At 33.7% G+C, this 26,958-nt stretch overlaps 1 protein-coding gene across 1 annotated transcript; it reads left to right on the top strand.

Moving 5' to 3' along the window:
• Window positions 1-1,703: 1,703 nt before the first annotated feature.
• On the top strand, window positions 1,704-26,788 carry mapk13 (mitogen-activated protein kinase 13). The gene is made up of 12 exons (XM_073818522.1): window positions 1,704-2,056; window positions 7,835-7,964; window positions 8,375-8,433; window positions 8,572-8,677; window positions 11,163-11,192; window positions 14,194-14,241; window positions 14,330-14,444; window positions 18,441-18,512; window positions 19,399-19,478; window positions 19,707-19,785; window positions 23,254-23,427; window positions 23,514-26,788. Exons 1-12 carry the CDS (start codon window positions 1,944-1,946, stop codon window positions 23,594-23,596), a joined length of 1,089 nt encoding a protein of 362 aa, XP_073674623.1. The 5' UTR covers window positions 1,704-1,943; the 3' UTR covers window positions 23,597-26,788.
• The last annotated feature ends 170 nt before the right edge of the window (window positions 26,789-26,958 follow it).

The following is a 26,958-nucleotide window of genomic DNA, read 5'->3' as shown; positions in this document are numbered from 1 at the left end:
TTAAATTTGTGATTTTACAATGTAGACGTGCAGAATTTCTCTGTTCTGACTGTTTAGCTTCCCCTCAAGTGCATTCACACTACCAGTCAAAAGTTTTTGAACAGTAAGATTTTTTATGTTTTTTAAAGAAGTTTCTTCTGCTCACTAAGCCTCCTTTTATTTAATCCAAGGTACAGCAAAAACAGTAAATAATAAATAATATAAATAAATGTATAAATAAATTGAAATAGTTTTACTTTTTAAAAGTGCTTTGAATATATTTTAAAATATTTTAAAACTTCATTTTCAGCATCATTACTCCAGTCTTCAGTGTCATGTTAAATCATTCTAAAATGCTGATTTGCTGTTCAAGAAAAAAAGATTTATTATTATTGTCAATATTTAAAACAGTTCAGTACTTTTTGTTCAGGATTCTTTGATGAATAGAAAGATTCAAAGATCAGCATGTATCTGAAATAAAAAGTTTAAATTTGTGATTTTACAATATTAATATAAGTAGGCCTAATAGTTTTACTTTTTAAAATAAGTGCTTTCTATTTGAATATATTTTAAAATGTAATTTATTCCTGTGATCACATCTACATTTTCAGCATCATTACTCCAGTCTTCAGTGTCACGTCAAATCATTCGAATATGCTGATTTGCTGTTCAAGAATTTTATTTTAATTATTATTGACAATATTTAAAACACTTTAGTACTTTTTGTTCAGGATTCTTTGATAATTAGAAAGAGTCAAAGATCAGCATTTATCTGAAATAAAAAGCTTTTGTAACATTATACACTATAACATTCAAAAGCATGTAGTCAGTATAATAATAATTATTATTATTGTTATGATTATTTATTTATTTTGGGAAAGAAATTATAGAAATTAAAACTTTTTTAGCAAGTATGTATTATATTGGTCAAAAGTGATTATAAAGACATTTTATAATGTTACAAAAGATTTCAATTTCAGATAAATACTGTTCTTGTGAACTTTCTATTCATCAAAGAAACCTGAGAAAATCTCAACTCAGCTGTTTTTAACAATAATAATACATTTTTTGTGCATCAATTATTAGTACTAGAATGTTTTCTGAAGGATCATGTGACTGGATTAATGATGCTAAAATTCAGCTTTTAAATCACAGGAATAAATTACATTTTAAAATATATTCAAATAGAAAAGTTATTTTAAATAGTAAAAAAGAATTGTTAACTGTTTTTGCTGTACCCTGGATCAAATAAATGCAGGCTTGGAGAGCAGAAGAGACTACTTTGAAAAAAAAAACATGAAAAATGATAGCCTACTGTTCAGAAACTTTTGACTGGTAGTGTGTACATTTGTTTAATGAAAATGTACTTTGCACTTACTATAAAAGCCTAAAAATAATACTTTTAATTAAATTGGTTTTGTTATCATTTTTTATAATAATGAACTGCTGTCATTAACAATCACTTTGGAAAACAACTGACAGGAAATCAATCATCAGAGTCAATCATACAGCAACAGAGGGGCAGTTTGAAGATTATTTATGTATTTATTTATTTGAGAATTTGCTAAAATAATTTCTTTTAGTTTTTCTCATTCAGCGTTACCTAAGCTAAAGAATCGGCCGCATGTGTTTACATGAAGGTGAGCAGCAGTGTGTCAATCAAAGCAGCAGTTGTTTGAATTCGAAAGTGGGCGTGTGCGGGGGATCATGACGTCAGCGTCAGAGAGCTCTCAGCGCGTTCGATCACGGCGAGCGTTTCAAAGTTTCAATGGCTAGTGATTTAAAGCGTCGATTCCTCGGCCGCTCCGCGCTATATGGACCCTTATAGACGGCTGTTTTATTTTGGCGTGAAAAAGAACCGTTCCTACGCAGTGACCTTTTGGTGCTCGGATGCATAATATCGCGTAGGAGTCGCTGTGTGCACGGTGAACGTTTGCTCTCTGTCTGTTTTCCTTCATCGCTAAATGGAGTCACGGGTGGAATTCAGTCGAGAGGAGATCAACAGTACGGTATGGGAAGTCCCGAACAAGTACGTTTGCTTGAAGCAGATCGGAACGGGAGCTTACGGCAGCGTGTGGTGAGTTCCTGACAGACAGGTAGACGTTCGTGAGCTGCTTCTCAACAGGTTGCCACATGAAGCAGGACTATGTGGCAAGCCTCTTTAGCATTCATTGCTTCCAACTAACTAGAATCTAGTTAGTAGGAATAGTGACTAGCCCTAATTCTCTTAGTAGCACTTAGGTTTGCAGCTAGTCACTATTACTGCTAGTACCTGATGAATATTAACTTGTAAAACTGGAAGTTACCAACAAAATGGAGTACATATAAGTCTAAAAAGTATAGTGTAGTACTTAGGTTTGCAGCTACTCATTATTACTAGTACCTGATGAATATTTACTTGTAAAACTGAAAGTTACTTACAAAAATGGAAGTACATATTAGTCTAAAAAGACTTGGGTTTGCAGCTAGTCAATATTTCAACACTGACAGATGGGTATTCCATACTTATTCTTTAGTTGCTCATAACTAAATACTTAATAACTGGGAAGTACTAGAACCTAATGAATATTTACTAGTGAAACTGGAGAGTTACCAACACAAATAAAGTACATATTAGTCTAAAATGAATATGGTAGTACTTAGGTTTGCAGCTAGTCACTATTTCAACACTTCAGCTGCTTATAACTAAATGCTTAAAGGTTGTATCAGCGATTTCTAGCCTAAAACATAAAGTGTCAATTTCAGCTGACCTTTCTTCACGATCCGCTCGCTGCCTGCCACATAAATTGTCTGTGAAAAAACCGCGTCTCTCTGGTCAGCCTAGGGTCCGAGATATGCCAAAAAAAACAATCGGCACTACCAACCTTTCCACAGATAAACAAACAGTGTTCCAACCAATCAGCGTCAGGGGTTTGGTGTTGTGGACTTTCGCTCCGCCTCCCTCACATCCCAGCACCAGTAGGAAAGTCCACAACACCAAACCCCTGACGCTGATTGGTTGGAACACGGTTTGTTTATGTGTGGAAAAGTTGGTAGTGCCGATTGTTTTTTGGCATATCTCGGACCCTAGGCTGACCAGAGAGATGTGGTTTTTTCACAGACAATTTATAGGGCAGGCAGTGAGCGGATCGTGATGAAAGGTCAGCTGAATTTGACGCTTTATGTTTCAGGTTAGAAATCGCTGATACAACCTTTAAGAAATAACTGGGAAGTACTAATACCTAATTAATATTTACTACTAAAACTGGAAGTTACCAACAAAAATGAAGTACATGTTAGTCTAAAAAGAACAGTGTAGTACTTAGGGTTGCAGCTAGTCGCTATTCCAACACTGACAGATAGGTTTTCCATACCATTTGGCAAATGTTGCCGTCAACGGGCAGCCAGGTGTGATACAGGGCCCACAACTGATATAAATTATCCAGATAGAAATGTTTTACCCATTCTCAATGGGAAAGTGCCCCAGCAACATTGCTCAAAAAAGTTGCCCCGTGAATCATCAGCATTATTCTTTAGTTGCTAACTTGCTCATAACTAAGTAGTTTGTAATAACTGGAAAGTACTAGTACCCAGTGAATATTTACGAGTTAAACTGGAAGTTACCAACAAAATGGAGTACCTATTCTAAAAAGAATAGTGTAGTAGTGTAGTACCTAGGTTTGCAGCTAGTCACTATTTCAACACTGACAGGTAGGTATTCCATACTTATTCATTTTCTAATAACTAAATACTTAATAATAACTGGGAAGTACTACCACCTAATGAATATTTTCTAGTAAAACTGGAAGTTACCAACAAAAATGGAGTATATATTAGTCTAAAAAAAGAATATAAGATTTTAAAAGAACTTAAGATCTCATTAGATAGCGTTAGTTAATGCATTAACTAAAATGGGGTTTGCACTTACGATTTGGTCAGTTACTCTATTTGTTGTGGTAATTGTTAATCTTTGTTAGTTAGTTAGTTAAACAACTGTTCAGCTCAACCCAGTAAATATTATTAAGACACAAATTTTTACATTTTTCAAGTCAATGTTAAAATTAACCCCTAAGATTAATAAATGTTTTATGTTAACTAAAGTAGTTAACATTTATCAAATTTATTGAAACTGAAAAAAAATCAGTCAGGTGTTACCTTCAGTGGGTATAATTTACAATGTGTTACCGGAAACAATGACGTAGTTATTTGTCACTATTTGGATGGTGACTAATAGTAAAGTAATGAGTACTAGTGATGACCTGAATTACTGTTAGCATCCAGTGAATAATCATTACAAACTAATCATTGCTGCACTGTAACTAAGTAATTAAAAAATAAGTAGTAGTAACATGCAAATAGATGCTAGTTAGTTTTATGGAATGTCATGTTATGTTCTGAATGTTAATGTTATGTTCATATATCAAAACTTGTTAATTTGAATTTTGTAAACATTGCCCAGAGGTTTCAATACACCTATCAAATAAAATCATCTTACTTGGTAAACCTACAGTATGTCACAAAGGTAAGTAGAACCCTCACAATACAGCAACCATTTTAGTATATCTTCTCAAGAGACAATACGTAAGAAATAAAACTTGGAAAATATATATATTCAATAAAATATTTATATAATATATTTTAGAGTAGTCCGTGTGCATCTTGAATAGCAGTATAGATTTATTGTTCTCTAAAAATTACTCAACATACAGCCATTATTGTCAAAATAGCTGGTAACAAAAGTGAGTACACCCTAAGTGAACTTGTCCAAAGTGTCGATATTTTGTGTTAGCACCATTGTTATCTGGCACTGCCTTAATCATCCTGGACATGGAATTGACCAGAGCGGCACAGGTTGTTGCTGGGATCCTCTTCCACTCCTCACAGTGCTGCTGGACGTTAGACACATGGTGCTACTCCACCTTACGCTTGATGATGCCACACAGGTGCTTAATATGGTTAGGTCTGGAGACATACTTGGCCACCCCATCACCTTCACCTTTAGCTTCCTTAGCAAGGCAGTCGTCATCTTGGTGGTCTGTCTGGGATCGTTATCATGTTGGAAAACTGCCGTTCTGCCTAGTTTCTGGATTGAAGGCATCATGTTCTGCTTCAGAATGTACAGTACTTTATGGAATCCATGTTTCCCTCATGCTACCACCACCATACTTGACTGCAGGTAAGACACAGTTTTCTTGGTACTCCTGACCAAGGCGTCACCACACATGCTGGACACCACCAAACAAGTTTTTCTTATAGTCTCATCAGACCACAGGACATGGTTCCAGTAATTCATGCTCTTGGACAGGTTGTCTTCAGCAAACTGTTTGTGGGCTTTCTTGTGAGCCAGCTTCAGAAGAGGCTTCCTTCTGGGAGGACGCCTGTACAAACCGACTTGTTGCAGTGTGCGGCGTATGGTCTGAGCACTGACAATCTGACCTTCTCCTTCTGCAACCTTTACAGCAATGCTAGCAGCACTCATGCATCTGTTTTTTGAAGCCAGGCTCTGCACCTGACGCACAGAACGAGTGCTCAACTTTGTTGATCGACCCTTGCAAGGCCTCTATAAAAACCTCTGTATGACCCTGACCACTGAAGTGTAACTTGGTTTCAGGGTGTTCCTGAACCTCTAATAGCCTTGGCCATCTTTGTGGAAAGCAACAATTCTAATTCTCAAATCTTCAGAGAGTTCTTTGCCATGAGATGCCATGTTGAACATCCAGTGGTCAGTATGAGAGAATTGTACTTAAAGCACTTTATTTTAACTTCTCCAATACAAGATACACAGTTTGTATGGTCCTGTCAAGCAGGCAAAAACATAAACATGATGAATAGGACACGTGGCTTTGCATGGTTAAACAACATACTGCTGTTATCACGTAGGGTGTACTCACTTTTTTGCCAGCTATTTTGACAAGCTGCACATTGACTACTCTAAACTATATCCAAGTTTCATTTTCTTTAGTACTAAAATGGGTGCTGAAATGTGAGGGGTGTACTCACTTTTGTGAGATACTGTACTTGGTTGGAGTTACATAATAACATAATATACTGGGAGTCTTATCTCTAATACGATACTGAGGACTGATGTGATGACCAATAATCATTTTATGAATGATAACCGATATGATCTACTAGGGCTGCTCAATAAATCGAAATGAAATCGAAATCGAATCGAGATTAATCGGAAGCTGCGATTGTCATGCGTATCTTTTAGTGAAGCACTATTTCTAATTTCTATGTGATCTGTGACCAGCAGTAAATCTTCATCCGAAGGCCAAAGGGCGCTCTGTGTCTCGGAAACGCCAAAAACACCTGAAGGAGAAACCTAGAGAATACCTATAGACGTTTTTCCTGAACACGGAAGTGAGTCCGACTCTTAACTGAAAGAATGCTTTGCATTTCCGGTCTGCATTGTTTCTAGTCAAATTAGGGTATATTCCGAGCTAATAAACTAATGTTAAACCTATTAAAATGTTTTTAAAAAGCGCATGGCTCCATAGCGCCATCACTTGGCAATGTCGCAATGACCGTCATTTGTCAGTGCCTCACTTTAATGAGTGTGTAGATGACACGAATCAGCGGACGTTAGCCACATTAAAAACAGATGGACGCTATTTCTATGGGTTCCTATGGAGACCGGAACAGAAAAGCATTCAATCTGACGTTAGAATTCGTAATGGCGGCGCTCATCGTTTACTCAAGAAAAAGGTCTATAGTAGCAGCTAAATAAACGGAAGACTTAACTGCTTTCATTCATTCAACGTGACTAATAAACACACTACTATTACAATATATGGTTTACTGAAGTTCATATTATTGTAATTTTCATTAGAATAATGTATACTTATAATGCAATGCGTTAATCACTGCTTAGAATATTATGAACTATGTTATGTGCGTTATTATGTCTAAGAAGCCGCATCATTTCACAGACAGATTCATTTTAAACACTTGGCTGACGTTATGAAGTAAGTTTGAAGTAAAAATATTATTAAATGTGGTATTTTCATGTGCTTTGAGATGTAGCACAATTTTTTTACACAGCACCGTAGTTCACTGAGAAGCTACAAACAGCTGTCATTATCGCAAACGATTTCTTTTCGATTTTAAAATCGTTCGATTAAATCGATTTCGATTATGAACACGATTAGGTGTAGCTTCTAAGTGAACTACGGCTCTGTGTACTACATGCTGTCTATCTCCAAACAGGTGCTGGAGATTTACGGCTAATTAAAGAACCGGCTTTATTGACAAAATGCGCACGACAGTCGCCTTCGATTAATCGCCCAGCCCTATATCTACACTGTTAGGCCTGTTTTTCGCACTAAGTGAAATCACATGCTCTCAGTGGAAACCAGGTGTCAAATGTACTTTGCAGTAGAAATGATTAATAAAACAATGGATGCTTTGTAGTTTTGAAACAAAATTTAGCTTAACTCTATTTTCAACTCCCAGTAACGGCCAAATCAGACTGACAATGGTACTTATGTCACCAATATATCATGCATTTCTAATGTTGCAGGCTCTTTGCTCTGGTAGCTTGTGCTACTGTATATGTTGTAGTCAAATCATTGCTAAATTTAGTCACGATATGATATATCCCGGCAGCATTGACATTTCCTGTTCAGGGTTTAATGCCACAAAACCTTCACAACAGCTCTAAGATCAAACACTGGTGAAAGTGGGGGACTGTGAAACCCACATGCTCTGACAACAAGGCTTTGCTGCAAAGCAAAGTATCATTGACTAACATGCTTGTGCAGTTTCTTATTTGAATATTGCAGTTTCTATATCAGTTCCTGTATCTGTTACAGTCAAACCTTCAACCTCGGTTCAAAATATCTGTTTTTGATTGTGATCGTTCTCCTTTTCTTAGCTCGTCCATCAACAATAAATCTAAAGAGAAGGTGGCCATTAAGAAGCTGCACCGACCCTTTCAGTCGGAGATCTTCGCGAAGAGAGCCTATCGTGAACTGAGGCTGCTCAAGCATATGAAACATGAAAATGTAAGTGTCTATTATGCATGATGTGCCTTGAGGTCAGATCTTGTTGCTTGCATTGTTAGTTCTGTTTTCCAGCAGTTTCAGTGGTTTGAATGACTTTTGTGAGGAACAAAAAGACTTGTATGACACCATACTCACATTGTTTTCATTGAGAATGGTGTGAGTATCAAATGTTTAGCTTAGCGGACTCAGTGTGTGAGCTCAGAACAAGATACTTGTTGCGGCAGGGGACACGCTGATGATTGATTGCGGTGTCATAAACTGTAAGCGCCTTATATGAGTATTTCAAAGATTAGAGCGAAACCCAGGCAGCCTTATTCAGTCAGTCTGTCCATCCAAAACCGTTATAACATCTTGAAAAGGCAATGACTCACTTGTTTTTTTGCTCTGTCAATTTTGCTGTCCAACCCAAGGTAATAGGCCTGCTAGATGTTTTCACTCCTGCCACCAGAATGGATGACTTCCAAGACTTGTAAGTCTTTGATGAGGTTTTGTATGCAAAAATCGATCTGTAGCCATATGTCTGAAAGTACAAATGAGAATTCTGTCTTTATTATTAGTATTGTTTTACTAACAAATTATGTTTGATGTAAATTCCTTTCTGTTTTAGCTACCTGGTGATGCCGTATATGTACACAGACCTCTCTAAAATCAAGGGCATCCTTACAGAAGACCGTATCCAGTTCCTGGTCTATCAGATGCTGTGCGGACTAAAGGTCAGACCAAAACAACTCACAAAAAGAGGCTAAATTTTTCCAACCAGGCATGATGTAACAGGTTTCCAGCAGTTTTTCTGTCCACACTGAAAATTTAAATGCTGTGTGATGCAACACAGCCAGTCAGAACAGAACACGGCATCAAAATTGACTGTTAATACACTTCCGTTCAAAAGTCCAAGCTCAGTGAGAAACATTTTTTGAGAGATTTTTTTTTAAGTAAGGATGCATTCGATTGATCAAAAGTGACAGTAAGCGAATTGATATTAATAAGCAATGATTTTTTTGAAAATTCATCTTTGCCATAACAGGAATAAATTACATTACCAATACAATTGTGTTAAAAAGTTTACATGCACCTTGCAGAATCTGCAAAATGTTAGTTATTTTACCAATATAACAGGGATCATACAAAATGCATGTTATTTTTTATTTAGTACTGACCTAAATAAGATATTTTACTTAAAAGATGTTTACATATAGTCCACAAGAGAAAATAATAGTTGAATTTATAAAAATGACCCTGTTCAAAAGTTTACATACACTTTTTTTCTTAATACTGTGCTATTACCGAAACAATCCACACAGCAGTTTTTTTAACTGCCTGCTGTTCTTCAGAAAAATCTTTCAGGTCCCACAAATGCTTTGGTCTTTCAGCATTTTTGTGTATTTGAATCCTTTCCAACAATGATTGCATGATTTTTGAGATCCATCTTTTCACACTGAGGATAACTGAGGGACTCAAATGCAACTATTACAGAAGGTTCAGACACTCACTGATGCTTCAGAAGGAAACACAATGCATTAAGAGCCAGGGGTAAAAACCTTTTGAATTTAAAGATCAGTGTCAATTTTAACTTATTTTGTGTTCTAGGAAACATGTAAGTATCTTACGTAGCTTCTGATGGGCAGTACTAAATAAAAAAAAGATATTTAGGCAAAATAAGAAAAATGTACACATCTTCACTGTGTTCAAAAGTTTACACCCCTGGATCTTAATGCATCTTTTTTTTTCCTTCTGGAGCATCAGTGAGCATTTGATCTTTTTGTAATAGTTGCATATGAGTCCCTCAGTTGTCCTCTGTGTGGAAAGATGGATCTCAAAATCATACAGTCTTTGTTGGAAAGGGTTCAAACACCTAAAAATGCTGAAAAACCAAAGAATTTCTGGGACCATTAAAGATTTTTCTGAAAAACAGTGGGCAGTTTAACTGTTTAGGACAAACAAGGAACTCATGAACAACTATCAATAAACAAAAAAAACAGCTGCGGATCATTCAGGTAACAACACGGTATCAAGTGTATGTAAACTTTTGAATGGGCTAATTTTTATAAATTACTATATACTATATGTGACCCTGGACCACAAAACCAGTCATAAGGTTAAATTTTACAAAACTGAGATGTATACATCATATGAAAGGTCAATAAATAAGCTTTCTATTGATGTATGGTTTGTTAGGATAGGACAATATTTGGCTGAGATACAACTATTTGAAATCTGGAATCTGAGGGTGCAAAAAAATCTAAATATTGAGAAAATCACCTTTAAAGTTGTCCAAATTAAGTTCTTAACAATGCATATTACTAATCAAAAATTACATTTTGATATATTTATAGTAAGAATTTTACTAAAAATCTTCATGGAACATGATCTTTACTTAATTTCCTAATGATTTTTGGCATAAAAAAAATCAATAATTTTGACCCATACAATGTATTTTTGGCTATTGCTACAAATATACCCCAGCGACTTAAGACTGGTTTTGTGGTCCAGGGTCACATATGTAAACATCTTTTATGTGAAATATCTTATTCAGGTCAGCACTAAATAAAACAAAAATAACATGCATTTTGTATGATCCCTCTTATTTTGCTAAAATAATTAACATTTTGCAGATTTTGTAAACTTCTGACCTCAACTGTATATTAAATACACATAAAAATATATTAATAGAAACTGATATTTCTGTATTTTTGATCAAATAAATGCAGCCTTGGTGGGCACGAGACTCAATAATGTTTACAAAAAATCTTAGCGATTCCAACTTTTGAACGGTAGTGTATGTTTGTGGACTGTACATGATTCATTAGTGCACTTTATTACAAGAAAAATGCTACACCTCTAAAATATCCATGATCCATTTAATTCCTAATAAATAAAGTTTTTTTTCTCCTTTTTTCTATAAACATTACCAAAGTAAATTGGGTTGTGAATGTGGTTTCCTGTTGACTTTTCAGTTGGTAAACATCTAACACATCAAAAGCAACTAAATAGCTCAGAGAAAGCAAATATGTATGTGTAAAATCAGAAGTATACTTTGGGTTTAAGATGATTTTCCAGTAGGAATGGTAATACAGTCTTTCAGATCACTCCTATTAGTGTAATCAAATACTAAAACATAACACTGTGAAGAATGTCATAATTCTGACTTGTGGTATTTCTTTCTTCCTCTCTGTCCCTCTGCTTCTCTCCACTCCACAGTACATTCATGGTGCTGGCATCATTCACAGAGTAAGTGAGACTGGCAATGAATAAACAGCATCTGCTCATAATTATCATTTCCACACAGATCTGAATTAAAGACACATGGCCTCTCTTGGGATCGCTGTAGCTCTTCCCCGGGAGATGCAAATGTGCTCCATGGGGGAGTTTTCATCTCTGTGAATTACATTTACTTACTGCTAATTCGCTAATATGTATTGATCAGTGGACTATCAACAATGATTAACCACACTGAGAAGATGAGAGAGCAGTCATCCTTCTCAGCTTAAGAGGAGTAAATATATTTAGAATGAATATTTATTCATATATTAACTATTTACAACAGCTTATGATGTGGCTCATCCAATTAAATGTAATATAATGGATTGCTGCTATAAGTCTTCCTGCTATGAGCTGTTTTAATTCCGTATTAATGAATATATACACTGTCACTCAAAAGTTTGGGATCTATGCTTGGGATATGCTTTTTAATGATGTTTCTTATGCTCATCAGGGCTGCATTTATTTGATCAAAATTACAGAAAAAAAAGTGAAACATTTCAATTTAAAATAACTGTTTACTATGTGAATATATTTTAAAATGTAATTTATTCCTGTGATACAAAGCATCATTACTCCAGTCTTCAGTGTCACATGATCCTTCAGAAATCATTCTAATATGCTGATTCATTATCAATGTTGAAAACAGTAGTGTGTTAAATCAATAAAAAGTAAAAGCATATTTACATTATTAGAAAAGATTAATATTTGGAATAAATGCTGTTTTCTTTACTTCTTTAAACAAAAAGGAATCAATGGTCCAAAAAAATATTTGGCAGCACAACTGTTTCCAACATTTATAATTGTAATAATAAATCTGCATATTAGAATGATTTCTGAAGGATCATGTGACACTTAAGACTGGAGTAACAGCTGATGAAAATTCAGCTTTGCATAACAGGAATAAATTATATTTTACAGCATATTAAAATAAAAAAAAAACATAATTTTACATTGTTATAACATTTTGGAATATTAATTTTTTTTTCTGTATTTTTGATCAAATAAATGCAGCCTTGATTAGCATAAGAGACTTCTTTAAAAACATTACAAGATCCTAACATTTTCAGCAGCAGTTTATATCCAGATTCCAATTAATAAAAGCTTTATTATTACTGGATTATTAAAATAGTCATATACAGTACTGTTTAAGGCTGTATATATTTCATTAAAAATACAGTAAATGCTGTAATATTGTGAAATAATATTACAATGTCAATTTTTTTCTATATTCGTATATTTCAAAATGTAATTTATTCCTGTGATGCAAAGCTGAATTTTCATCAGTCATTACTCTAGTCTTCAGTGTCGCATGATCCTTCAGAAATCATTCTAAAATGATGATTTATTACTTTTATTAATGTTGGAAACGAGTTGTGCTGTTTAATGTTTTTGTGGAACCTGTGATTCTTTTTTCAGAATTTTTTGATGAATAAAAAATGAAAAAGAAGCATTTATTCAAAATCATTTCAAACAATATAAGTCTTTGCTATCACCTTTTATCAATTTAACACATCCTTGGTTAATTTAGTATTCATTCCTTTAAAAAAATGCTGTTCTTTTTTTTTTTTTTTTTTATTAAAGAATCACAAAAGGTATCGCAGGAAAAGAGTTATTTTACATTGAAATAATATTTCCTAACATTACTATTTTTTTCTGTATTTTGATCAAATAAATGCAGCCTTGATGAGCATACGAAATATAAAAAAAAAACATTAAAGAGCTTACTGATTCCAAACGTTTGAACCCCAGTGTATCCCATCGAAAATACAGTAAAAACTGTAATATTATGAAATAATAGTGCAATTTCAATTAATTGCTTTTCATTTTATTATATTTTAAAATATAATTTATTTCTGTGATCCAAAGCTGAGTTTTCTGCAATATTACTCCAGTCTTCAGTGTCTCCTGATCTTTCAGAAATCATTCTAATATGCTGATTTGCTGCTCAGAAACATTTCTTGTTATTATCAATGTTGAAGACAGTTGTGCCGCTTAATACTTTTTGTAAAAACCGTATCATAGATAGTTTAAATATGTGACCCTGGACCACAAAACCAGTCTTAAGTCGCTGGGGTATATTTGTAGCAATAGCCAAAAATACATTGCATGGGTCAAAATTTTTGATTTTTCTTTTATGCCAAAAATCATTAAGAAATTAAGTAAAGTTCATGTTCCATGAAGATTTTTTGTAAAATTCCTACTGTAAACATATCAAAATGTAATTTTTGGTTTGTAATATGCATTGTTATGAACCTAATTTGGACAACTTTAAAGGTGATTTTCTCAGTCTTTTTGATTTTTTTGCATCCTCAGATTTCTGATTTCAAACAGATGTATCTCAGCCAAATATTGTCCTATCCTAACAGACCATACATCAATAGAAAGCTTATTTGTTGAGCTTTCATATGATGTATAAATCTCAGTTTTGTCAAATTTAACCTTATGACTGGTTTTGTGGTCCAGGGTCACATATATATATTTTTATAACAATGTGAATGTATTTACTATCACTTTTTTTGCAAGCAATTAAAAAAAAATCTCTACTGATCCCAGAATTTTGAACGATAGTGTGCATCTATAATACAATATTAAAATGCTCTTCGGCAGTATATTTTGCATGGTAGATGCACAGATTGAAATGTCCAAAAAATGAATGTACGCCAAGCTACAGTAGTGATTTATCCAAACGGTTCTGAAATGTGCCATATTGTGTCTCTAATTCTATTAATATCAGTGAGTTCAAGGCTTTTGCTTTGTCTGAGCTTTCCTATCACACATTGTCCTATGAGGTAACACCAGGAATTTCCTGTTTGGTAAGGCAGTGCCCATACATGCTCAGATCTGTTCGATGTAAAACACAGCTTGCAGCATTTAGATGAAAGATTTTCTAAGAAATCCACTAAGATGTTGTGTAATTGTTGAAGAATACTGTCTTTGTACGGGCAATTAACACGTATATGCATTGCAGGACCTCAAACCAGGAAACCTGGCTGTGAACCAAGATTGTGAGCTGAAGGTTTGTGCCATCATTCTTTCACCATAAAAGAGAGAAACGTAAACCTCTGGCAGTTAACAGTAACACTCTGCGTTTGGTCCGCCTACAGATCCTGGATTTCGGCCTGGCACGTCATGCAGAAGCGGAGATGACGGGTTATGTGGTGACGCGGTGGTACCGGGCCCCTGAGGTCATTCTAAACTGGATGCACTACACGCAGACAGGCAAGATGTTTGTCATTCATTAAGACGTACACGCCTCTTAAAATTAGTACCGAGAGCTAAGTTTACTCTGATTATGCAAACACTTTTTACTATTAATTAGTTGCTTTAAGACATGCATATTACTAGCATATTGGCTGTTTATTAATACTTATAAAGCACATAAAATGTCTTATTCTGCAGGACCATATTCTAGATGTATTAACCTTAACCCATACCTAAAGATAACTACTACAACAATTGCCTTACAACCTATCAATAAATGCCAAAGTAGGAGTTCATTGAGGGACGACTTTTAGTTATTAGTGAATATGTGTTCTCTAATCTAAAGTGCTATCTAAAATGTGAGGTTAAGTATTTATTGATTTAGTCATCTGTTATGCTCCAGGTGGCTTATTGAAATCTGTCCAATAGCACCTCCATTGGTCTGTGTGAACAGTTCTAACATGCTCTCATTGGTATTCATAGTTATTGTTCTAACATGCATATATTTATTTGTTTGAGTAGAACTGAGTAGAAAATTAATACCTACACTACTTTTTTTAAAGAACTTTGCTCACCAAGGCTGCATTTATTTGTTACAAAGTACAGCAAAAACAGTAACATTCTGAAATATTTTTACTATTTAACATAACTGTTTTCTCTTTGAATATATTTCTAAATGTAATTTATTCCTGTGATCAAAGCTAGATGTTCAGCATCATTACTCCAGTCTTCAGAAATCATTCTAATATGCTGATTTGCTGTTCAAGAAACTTTTTTTTTTATTATTATTATCAGTTGAGAAATGTTTTTCAGGATTCTTTGATGAATAGAAAGATCCAAAGATCCGCATTTATCTGAAATAAAAAGCTTTTGTAACATTACACTATATCATTCAAAAGCTTGGAGTTAGTATATACATTGCCGCTCAAAAGTTTGGGATCAGTAAGAATTTAATGTTTTTTTTTTTTTTTTTTTTAAGTCTCTTGTGCTCATCTAAGTTCCATTTATTTGATATAAAAATACAGATATGAAATATTATGTGGGGGATACAAAAATACTTATTATGAAATATTGAAATTCAAAATAACATTTTTTAATTTTAATATACTTTAAAATATAATTTATTTATGTGATGCAAAGCTGAATTTTCATCAGCTGTTACTTCAGTCTTTAGTGTCACATGATCCTTCAGAAATCATTCTAATATGCTGATTTATTACTTTTATTGTCAATGTTGGAAACAGTTTTGCTGCTTTTTTTTGGGGACCTGTGATACTTTTTTTCAGGATTCTTTGATAAAAAGTTCAAAATAACAGCATTTATTCAAAATAGAAATCTTTTCTGAAAATGTAAGTCTTTACTATTACTTATCAATTTAACACATCCTTGCTGAATAAAAGCATTAATTTCATTCAAAGAGAGAAAGAAAAAAAATTACTGACCCTAAATGTTGAACATGGTGTTTATTGTTAGAAAAGTTTTCTATTATACATAAATGCTGTTCTTTTTAACGTTAAAAAGTATCACACGTTCCAAAAAAAATTAAGCAGCACAACTGTTTTCAGCACTGATATTAAATCAGCATATTAGAATGATTTCTGAAGGATCATGTGACACTGAAAGGCTGGAGTAATAATGCTAAAAATTCAGCTTCACAGGAATACATTATATTTTAAAGTATATTAAAATAGAAAACCACTTTTAATGCAATTTCAAATTGCATTAACATTTCCCAATATTACATTTTTTTTCTGTATTTTTAATCAAATAAATGCAGCCTTGATGAGCAGAAAAGTCTCCTTTAAAAAGCATTAAAAATCTTAATGATCCCAAAGTTTTATTATAGAAATTAATACTTTTATTTAGCAAGGATGCCTTAATTAATCAAAAGTGATAAGTACATGTATGTTATAAAAGATTCTATTTCTGATAAATGCAGCACTTCTGAACTTTATATATTTATCAAAGGAACCTGAAAAAAAATCCTATTCAGCTGTTTTCAACATAACAAACATAATGTGTGTGTACAGCCGTGGCCAAAAGTTTTGAGAATGACACAAATATTAGTTTTCACAAAGTTTGCTGCTAAACTGCTTTTAGATCCTTGTTTCAGTTGTTTCTTTGATGTACTGAAATATAATTACAAGCACTTCATACGTTTCAAAGGCTTTTATCGACAATTACATGACATTTATGCAAAGAGTCAGTATTTGCAGTGTTGGCCCTTCTTTTTCAGGACCTCTGCAATTGGACTGGGCATGCTCTCAATCAACTTCTGGGCCAAATCCTGACTGATAGCAACCCATTCTTTCATAATCACTTCTTGGAGTTTGTCAGAATTAGTGGGTTTTTGTTTGTCCACCCGCCTCTTGAGGATTGACCACAAGTTCTCAATGGGATTAAGATCTGGGGAGTTTCCAGGCCATGGACCCAAAATTTCAACGTTTTGGTCCCCGAGCCACTTAGTTATCACTTTTGCCTTATGGCACGGTGCTCCATTGTGCTGGAAAATGCATTGTTCTTCACCAAACTGTTGTTGGATTGTTGGAAGAAGTTGCTGTTGGAGGGTGTTTTGGTACCATTCTTTATTCATGGCTGTGTTTTTGGGCAAAATTGTGAGTGAGCCCACTCCCTTGGATGAGAAGCAACCCCACACATGAATGGTCTCAGGATGCTTTACTGTTGGCATGACACAGGACTGATGGTAGCGCTCACCTTTTCTTCTCCGGACAAGCCTTTTTCCAGATGCCCCAAACAATCGGAAAGAGGCTTCATGGGAGAATATGACTTTGCCCCAGTCCTCAGCAGTCCATTCGCCATACTTTTTGCAGAAGATCAATCTGTCCCTGATGTTTTTTTTTTGGAGAGAAGTGGCTTCTTTGCTGCCCTTCTTGACACCAGGCCATCTTCCAAAAGTCTTGGCCTCACTGTGCGTGCAGATGCGCTCACACCTGCCTGCTGCCATTCCTGAGCAAGCTCTGCACTGGTGGCACTCCGATCCCGCAGCTGAATCCTCTTTAGGAGACGATCCTGGCGCTTGCTGGACTTTCTTGGACGCCCTGAAGCCTTCTTAACAATGCAGTGGAAAGTTTATTTCGGGATTAAGTTAATTTTCATGGCAAAGAAGGACTATGCAATTCATCTGATCACTCTTCATAACATTCTGGAGTATATGCAAATTGCTATTATAAAAAACTTAAGCAGCAACTTTTCCCATTTCCAATATTTATGTAATTCTCAAAACTTTTGGCCACGACTGTACATGTATATAATTTTTTTTTTTTTTTTTTTTTTTTTTTTTGTAAATCAGAATATTAACATAATTTCTGAAGGATCATGTGACTGGAGTAATGATGCTAAATTTTCAGCTTTGAAATCACAGGAATAAAATACATTTTTAAATATATTCAAATAGGGGGAAAAAAATAAAAAAATGTACTGTTTTTGCTATGGTTTGGATAAAATAAATGCAGGCTTAGTGAGCAGAGAGTAGTACTTTAAAAACATCAAAAATCTTACTTATTTGTATACAAGTTTATATATGTAAATCTTTACACATTTTCTTGAGGTGATGGTACTGTAGTTATATGTAATTGTAGGTGTGTAAATCACTTATATGTGTGTAATTGACAGTATTAGATAAACAAGCTCCTCCCAACCGTTCAACAGAACTTTGTGTATGACCTTAATATCTCATTAACATTAATATTTTGTGTACTAAATTATGTAGTTGTATGTGCTAAATAAAGATCAGACTAATTTAAGCAAACAGTTCCCAACTGCCTACATGGATCAAAATTTTACATTTTTATATGTTGAAAGTCTTGACAAATGCTCAGATACCCTTCCTTCATGTAGATATCAATCATTAATTGCCAGTTAGACCAAATGTGCTTAGATTGTTATATTACTAAGAGCTATCTTGTCAAATGGTTTTTGCTGTTTTAATGACTGGTGGTTGTAACGATTATTATAGTTCAATATTTGTGATTTTTGCCTTTTTCTTCTTTCTAGTGGATATATGGTCCGTTGGGTGCATCATGGGTGAAATGTTCAATGGAAAAACACTCTTTAAAGGAAAAGACTGTATCCTTCAACATTCACTTTGTCTAATTTATTTAAAGTTTTTACTGAATGAACATATTCCTAGGACTGCATTTGAAGACTTCATTAAAGAGAAAATTAAGTTACTTATTCACTTTCATGTCCTTCTAAATCCATGTATTATGTTTTTTTTTTTTTATATATATGTGACCCTGGACCACAAAACCAGTCTTAAGTCGCTGGGGTATATTTGTAGCAATAGCCAAAAATACATTGCATGGGTCAAAATTTTTTATTTTTCTTTTATGCCAAAAATCATTAAGAAATTAAGTAAAGTTCATGTTCCATGAAGATTTTTTGTAAAATTCCTACTGTAAACATATCAAAATGTAATTTTTGATTTGTAATATGCATTGTTAAGAACCTAATTTGGACAACTTTAAAGGTGATTTTCTCAGTCTTTTAGATTTTTTTGCATCCTCAGATTTCTGATTTCAAATAGCTGTATCTCGGCCAAATATTGTCCTATCCCAACAAACCATACATCAATGGAAAGCTTATTTATTGAGCTTTCATATGATGTATAAATCTCAGTTTTGTCAAATTTAACCTTATGACTGGTTTTGTGGTCCAGGGTCACATATATAAAATATAAATATAGCTATTCAGAAATCCAGGATCCTTTTGCGTTCCGCTGACAACGTAAAAGCATACAGGTTTGAAAAGACATGAAGGTTGGGAAATCATTTTAATTTTTGGATGTGCTATCCTTCAAATGACTGACGTACAGTAGATACACTGTCATTTAGTTAATTGCAGTTGCATTTAGAAATCATGTGCCTACTTATTTCTTTTTGTCTTGCTTGTCAAGAACAGAAATAACTTGGAAATGGCATGCTGTGCATTGTCTTTAACTTCTGATAATCAGACATGGACCAGTTGATTCAGATAATGAAAGTCACAGGGACACCAGGTCCAGAATTTATTGAGAAACTAGAAAGCCCAGAGGTAAGACTTTTTCAAAATGGCATCTTTAATACATGGTATGTCTAGACCTTGATTAAACCTGAGACTGATCGCACTGATGCAACTGAATGAATTGCTAATGCAATGTGAAATAAGAAAAAATGTAACTTGAATTATTAACGTTTTGCGTGACGGTTGCGGTAGCTACTGAGCTCAGCTGTCATTCCTGATCTCGATCAATGTCAATATGTCTTCATTGCTGTTAAATAGGCAAAGAGCTATGTCAAATCCCTGCCCCTCTACCCACGCAGAGACTTCTCGACATTGTTTCCCAGAGCCAGTAAAAAAGGTAAGTAATACCCCAATGAAAAATTACTCCTTTGTCATGTTGTCACATTTCTTGCTTAGCAAGAGACTTTTTTCATTGTAAAACTTGTGATTTAGTTTGACTGCATAGTTGCTGCCTGTCAGTGTGACGTGCTATTATTTCTGACAAAAATGACAAGATGCTGAGCAAATGCAACAGAACAATTTAAGTAGGATTTTAGATTTTTCACAAAACGTCAGGTAGAATGTCACCAGAAAGTATTGCCTCACATATTCTGTACTATTGCACAGGAGAGGAAACTTCTTGCAACTTGGAATTGAATTGGGATCCCAAAAAATATGAAATGTCAGCCAAATATTTTAATGACATTATTATTTAGGATTAGTTCTCTGTAATAAGCTTTGTTAGCTCTGCAGTTAATTCTAGAATTAACTGCATTCTGCATAATTCTGCATTTCATTTCTATATACACTACCAGTCAAAAGATTTTTCATGTTTTTTAAAGAAGTCTCTTTTGCTTACCAAACCTGCATTTATTTGATTCAAAGTACAGCAAAAAATAGTAACATTCAGAAATATTTTTACTATATAAAATAACTGTTCTCTATTTGAAAATATTTTTTAAATGTAATTTATTCCTGTGATTTCAAAGCTGATTTTTTTTGCATCATTACTCTAGTCACAAGATCCTTCAGAAAACATTCTAATATTCTGATTTGCTGCTCAAAAAACATTTATTATTATGTTAAAAACAGCTGAATAGAATTTTTTTCAGGTTTCTTTGATGAATAGAAAGTTCGTAAGAACAGCATTTATCTGAAATAGAAATCTTTTGTAACATTATAAATGCTTTATCATCACTTTTGATCAATTTAAAGCATCCCTGCTAAATAAAAGTATTAATTTCCATAATTTTATGTTTTTATTTCAGATAAATGCATATTTCTATTCATCAAAGAATCCTAAAAAAATGTTTTAAATATTAATGATAAAAATAATAATAAAAAATGTTCCTTGAACAGCAAATCAGCATATTAGAATGATTTCTAAAGGCTGAAAACTGGAGTAATGATGCTGGAAAAAATTTTTTAATCTAAAATCTAAAAATCTAAAAAATTTAGCTAGATCACAGGAAAAAATTACATTTTAAAATATATTCAAATAGAAAGCATTTTTTGTATTTTTAATCAAATGAAGGCTTGGTAAGCAGAAGAGAATTCATTAAAAAAAACATTAAAACTCTGTATATTTGACATTTTAATTTATATATATATGTGTGTGTGTGTGTGTGTGTGTGTGTGTGTGTGTGTGTGTGTGTGTGTGTGTGTGTGTGTGTGTGTGTTATATGGTGTGTGTGTGTGTGTGTGTGTGTGTGTGTGTATAATTATTTTTTTAAATAAATTTGTATGTAATTTTACATTTTTTCAGTTTTAACTATTTCAATATAAATTAAACTAAATGAGAAATGTTGTTTTGGCAACTGGCTGAAATAAAATAAATTAATAATTTTTTTTATTATAATTTATTTAAGTTAAAATTTATTTTATTTGAAGTAACAAAAAAAAGTTTTATGGTTTTAGTTGTAGTTAACTGTAACAACCCTGCCCTACAATTTCTAAAACTGCATTTTTTAAATATAAAAATGTAATACCTGCAACTGAAGAAAACACTTCAAATAAATGTATTATTTATATTTTTCAAATTACAGTGTCTGTTTGTCCACTCACACGTTTTAAAACTCGACTCTACTTTTATATTGGCATATTCTGCTATCTTAACCAACCTAATTCAGATCCAACTCATCCTAATAAATGATCACGTAACTTTACAATATTGTCAAACCATAGCTCAGCTTGCCCCTTACTAATATAACAGTGTAGAGGGCTGCATTGGGATTGGGACCCAACGCAAATCTCGCGGGAGCGGGCGGTTTGAACTTTGCTGCGGGCGGGAATGGACGGCTAAAAAAAAACACTGCGGGATCGGGAGGTAGCCTAGCGACATGAATACAGAATAGCTGTGACATCTGGCTTTGGTTAATAATTGCAAAACTGCTGTTTTCATGTAGTTTATCATTGGGTTTTTTGGCAAAGCAGTCTATTTTTATGTGCCGTGTGATGGTGCAACGTTTTTGATAAAACTGAAATTATATTCGAATTAGGGCTGTCAACTGATTAATCACGATTAATCACATCCGAAATAAAAGTTTATGTTTACACACTAAATGTGTGTTTACTGTGTATATTTATTATGTATATATAAATGCACACACATACATGTATAGATTTCAAAAAATATGAATATGTATGAATAGTTATACTTCTATTTAACTTAGACTATATATAGAATTATAAATATTTTCTATATAAATCTAAACATATTTCTTGAATATACATGTATGTTTGTGTATTTATATATACATAATAAATGTAAACACACATTTAGTATGTAAACATGAACTTTTATTTTGGATGTGATTAATCATGATTAATCATTTGACAGCCCTAATTCGAATGTATTGTGTGTTTTGTCTTTCTGTGTTCTCATAGGCTAACTGCTTTCAGACATGCTTTCTGCACATATACACCAGGACCAATCAAGCCTACGGAATACTTCAATAGCCAAAATCAAAGTACATGAAGTCTAAAGAAGTGGTAGCCTAAGCGTTTTAGATGTCCCCTATTCATCTTCCCTACCAGTGCGTCAGAATACATGCAGGCCAGGGAAAGAAACAAACATGAATCTCTTTAATAATAGCAATACCAATAGCCTACGTTTTTTGTTTTTTCCTGCGGGACGGGAGAAGACACAAAATCAATGCATCTCTATCATCGTGCAGGAATAAATTCTCAGAGTTTTGCGGGTGCGGGCGGGAGTGGACATACATATGTGACCCTGGACCACAAAACCAGTCATAAGGTTAAATTTTACAAAACTGAGATTTATACATCATATGAAAGCTCAATAAATAAGCTTTCTATTGATGTATTGTTAGGATAGGACAATATTTGACCGAGATACATCTATTTGAAAATCAGGAATCCAAAAAAATCAAAATACTGAGAAAATCACCTTTAAAGTTGTCCAAATTAAGTTCTTAACAATGCATTTTACAAATCAACAATTACATTTTGATATATTTACATTAGGAATTTTACAAAAAATCTTGATGGAACATGATTTTTATTTAATTTCCTAATGATTTTTGGCATAAAAGAAAAATCAATCATTTTGACCCATGCAATGTATTTTTGGCTATTGCTACAAATATACCCCAGCGACTTAAGACTGGTTTTGTGGTCCAGGGTCACATATTGCGGGAGCGGGCGGTAATGGTCAGAAATTCGGCGGGCGGGAGCGGGATGAAGAAAACAGTCCCGCGCAGGGCTCAACAACAGTGCTCACACAATAACACACATACCAGCTTTTGCTATTCTAATGATGTTGGTTTGTTTCTGACTCACTGTGTCGTCCCTCAACTAACCCCAGCGGTAGAGCTGCTTGAGAAGATGCTGGTGTTAGATGCTGATGCTCGTCTCACTGCTGATGGTGCGCTGGCACACAGTTATTTTGATGGCTTGAGGGACCCAGAAGACTGCCCAGTGCCTACGCCGTACGATGACAGCTACGACAACGCCACATTGCCCTTGGAAGAGTGGAAACGTAAGCAACATATTATACAGACCATTATACATGCCGAACATTCTGTGCTTATTTTTAAACATATTATGTAAATCTTTTTTTCACAGGTTTATCATTTAAAGAAGTGAGAAGCTTTGTTCCTTTCCCAAGAAGAGACTCAAAGAGAAGAAACACACTCACAATGACCTAGTGATAGTGTGTCTGACATTATTGGCGTACTGTATTGCAATTATGCGATGTAGTTTCCGCCCTGGAACAATTTGGAATTTTTATTTACTCCTAAAACGTATATGAATAGCAGTATTTTGTATACTAACTGACTTCTTAAGGAATATGTGGTAAATCTGGACATCTGGTGAATGAACGTTTTATTTTGATATAGTGGTAACTGTACAGTACTACATTTATCGGCAGTGTGCATAGCACCTTAACGGGATCATTTGCTCAACCTCACACCATTTATTCAGAATTTATTACATCCCTGTGCCATTTTAAACAACTCGTGGGCTATATTAAAAGCCATCTAAAGCTGTCTGATAGATTTTTGTGGGGAACAAACCAAAACTTACATTTTCTCCTTTTTTCAAATTATGTGAGGGTGAGTAAATGATGACAGACTTTTTTATTTTTTTGTAAACTATCCCCTATGTGCTATTAGATTTAAAATGCTCTATAAAAGGACAGCCATATACAGTTTCATGTATTTTAGTGTTATGGGTCTTAAAGTATACCATTACCATTAAAAAGTTTGGGGTAAGCTTTTGTTTTTTGTTTTTTTTTTAAAGAAATTAATAGATTTATTCAACAAGGATGCATTAAATTGACCAAATACAGTAAATACATTTTATTGTTGCAAAGTATTTGTATTTGGAATAAATGCTGAAATAAATTCTTTTGAACTTTCCATCATCAAAGAATCCTAAAAAAAAGAATTACTTACTAACCCCGAACTTTCGAATGACTATGCATATATCTAAAAAAAAAAAAAAAAATGTTGCAAAATGTATATATGTGACCCTGGACCACAAAACCAGTCTTAAGTCGCTGGGGTATATTTGTAGCAATAGCCAAAAATACATTGTATGGGTCAAAATTTATTGATTTTTATTTTATGCCAAAAATCATTAGGAAATTAAGTAAAGATCATGTTACATGAAGATTTTTTGTAAAATTCCTACTATAAATATATCAAAATGTAATTTTTGATTAGTAATATGCATTAAGAACTTAATTTGGACAACTTTAAAGGTGATTTTCTCAGTATTTTGATTTTTTTGCACCCTCAGATTCCAGATTTTCAAATAGATGCATCTCGGCCAAATATTGTCCTATCCTTACAAATCATATATCAATCAAAGCTTATTTATTGAGCTTTCATATGATGTATACATCTCAGTTTTGTAAAATTTAACCTTATGACTGGTTTTGTGGTCCAGGATCACATATACACTACCAGTCAGTAGATTTTTGTTTTTTTAAAGAAGTCTTTTCTGCTCAGCAAGCCTGCATTTATTTGATTCAAAGTACAGCAAAGACAGTAAAATTTTGAAATATTTTTACTATTTAAAATAACTCTTTTCTATTTGCATATATTTCTAAATGTAATTTATTCCTGTGATTTCAAAGCTGATTTTTTAGCGTCATTACTCCAGTCACATGATCCTTCAGAAATCATTGTAGTATTGTGATTTACTGCTAAAAAAAAAACATTATTATTATTATTATTATAAGTGCTAAAAACAGCTTAGTAGAATTTCTTAGGTGTCTTTTTTTATCTGAAATAGAAATCTTTTGTAACATTATAAATGTATTGATCCTCACTTTTGATTAAAGCATCCTTGCTACATAAAAGTGTTAATTTCTATAATTTAGCTTTGATCATAGAAATAAATTGCATTTTAAAATATATTTAAATAGAAAACAGCTATTTCAAAATTGTAGTTTTTGCTGTACTTGGTATCAAATAAATACAAGCATGGTGAGCAGAAGGGGCTTCTTCAAAAAAACATTAAAAATCTTACTGTTCAAAAACTTTTGACTGGTAGTGTATATCTTTAATAAAAGTAGCATAAAAAGTATAATGAATTGTTGGGAATGCATAATGGATGCTGTTACTGACTTCAATTAAACACTTAAAGAAAGCCTTAGTATTGTGACATGTTTACCTACTTAAAGGAGTAGTTCACTTTCAGAACAAAAATGTACAGATAATGTACTCACCCTCTTGTCATCCAAGATGTTCATGTCTTTCTTGCTTTAGTTTGTTAGGAAATATGTTTTTTGAGAAAAACATTTCAGGATTTCTCTCCATATAATGGACTTCTATGGTGCCCCCGAGTTTAAACTTCCAAAATGGATCTTCAAAGGGCTCTAAATGATCACAGACGAGGAAAAAAGGGTCTTATCTAGCAAAACGATCGGTTATTTTCTTTAAAAAAAAATACAATTTCTATACTTTTTAACCTCAAATGCTCATCTTGTCTAGCTCTGTGTGTACTCTGTGTAGAGATTAAAAAGTATATAAATTGTAAATGTTTTTAGAAAATAACTGATCGTTTTGCTAGATAAGACCCTTCTTCCTCGGCTGGGATCATTTAGAGCCCTTTAAAGCTGCATTTAAACTGCATTTTGGAAGTTCAAACTCTGGGGCACCATAGAAGTCCATTATATGGAGAGAGATCCTGAAATGTTTTCCTCAAAAAACAGTTTCTTTACAACTGAAGAAAGAAAAACATGAACATCTTGGATGACAAGGGGGTGAGTACATTATCTGTAAATTTTTGTTCTGAAAGTGAACTACTCCTTTAAAGTCAACATAAAATGGCAATGTCTACCCGTTTTACTTTGCTGTATTTCTGAGTGAAACAGGATGTGCGACTAGAAAAAATGTTTTTCTGGCATTGGCTCTGGACTTTTGTCCAAGTGGGAATTAATTGGTTTGTGAAGTGGGTGTTAAAGTTACATACCAGAATCAAGCCAGATGGTTAAAAGGGAGGGATTTAGAAATAAAAACTTATTACATTTTACTGAACGATTACAGAGACAAACATTCTCTTCCAATAAGATCAAGATTGTCTATTAAGAAAGTACATATGGTCAATTCTAATTTCATGTTGACTTTAAAGCTTCAAATCCTTTGAAAGGTGTGACAGGATGTTTAACTTGATTGTCCATGACAAATGGCCCCAACAAGGTTTTGAGTAGCACGTCAGTGTGATAGCTGTGGGATCTGTCATAAAGACTTATTTTCTCATTTCATTGTTTTCTTTGGCTTTAGTATGATATTTTGTTTCTTGTATGTGATAATGCATGCCTTTACTCAAGCGTACTTGAAATATACCCCTGTCTTAAATACTTAAAATTATATTTCCTTTCATGCAAAGTGTCTGTTTGTCCACGCCTGGGTTTTTGATCATGTTTGTTGACAGATATGCTCATGTTTCAGCTCCTGGCCTAATCTCTGCATGTCTCCAGCTGTATGCATTACAGCTGACAGGTCGTGATGAACTCTGGCCATAGCATGAACTGTGTGGGAAGCAAACGCATTCAAGT

The sequence above is a fragment of the Garra rufa genome, chromosome 15, assembly GCF_049309525.1.
Source record: "Garra rufa chromosome 15, GarRuf1.0, whole genome shotgun sequence".
Lineage (NCBI taxonomy): Eukaryota > Metazoa > Chordata > Actinopteri > Cypriniformes > Cyprinidae > Garra > Garra rufa.
Note: the sequence above shows the minus strand (reverse complement) of the source record. Positions and strands in the feature narration are given on the sequence as shown.

Excerpts from the sequence above, each read along its gene's own strand:
- mapk13 (XM_073818522.1), top strand. The coding sequence starts at position 1,944 with ATGGAGTCACGGGTGGAATTCAGTCGAGAGGAGATCAACAGTACGGTA. Across the intron at positions 7,965-8,374 it reads AGCATATGAAACATGAAAAT|GTAATAGGCCTGCTAGATGT; the intron begins GTAAGTGTCTAT and ends GTCCAACCCAAG. Across the intron at positions 11,193-14,193 it reads GTGCTGGCATCATTCACAGA|GACCTCAAACCAGGAAACCT; the intron begins GTAAGTGAGACT and ends TATGCATTGCAG.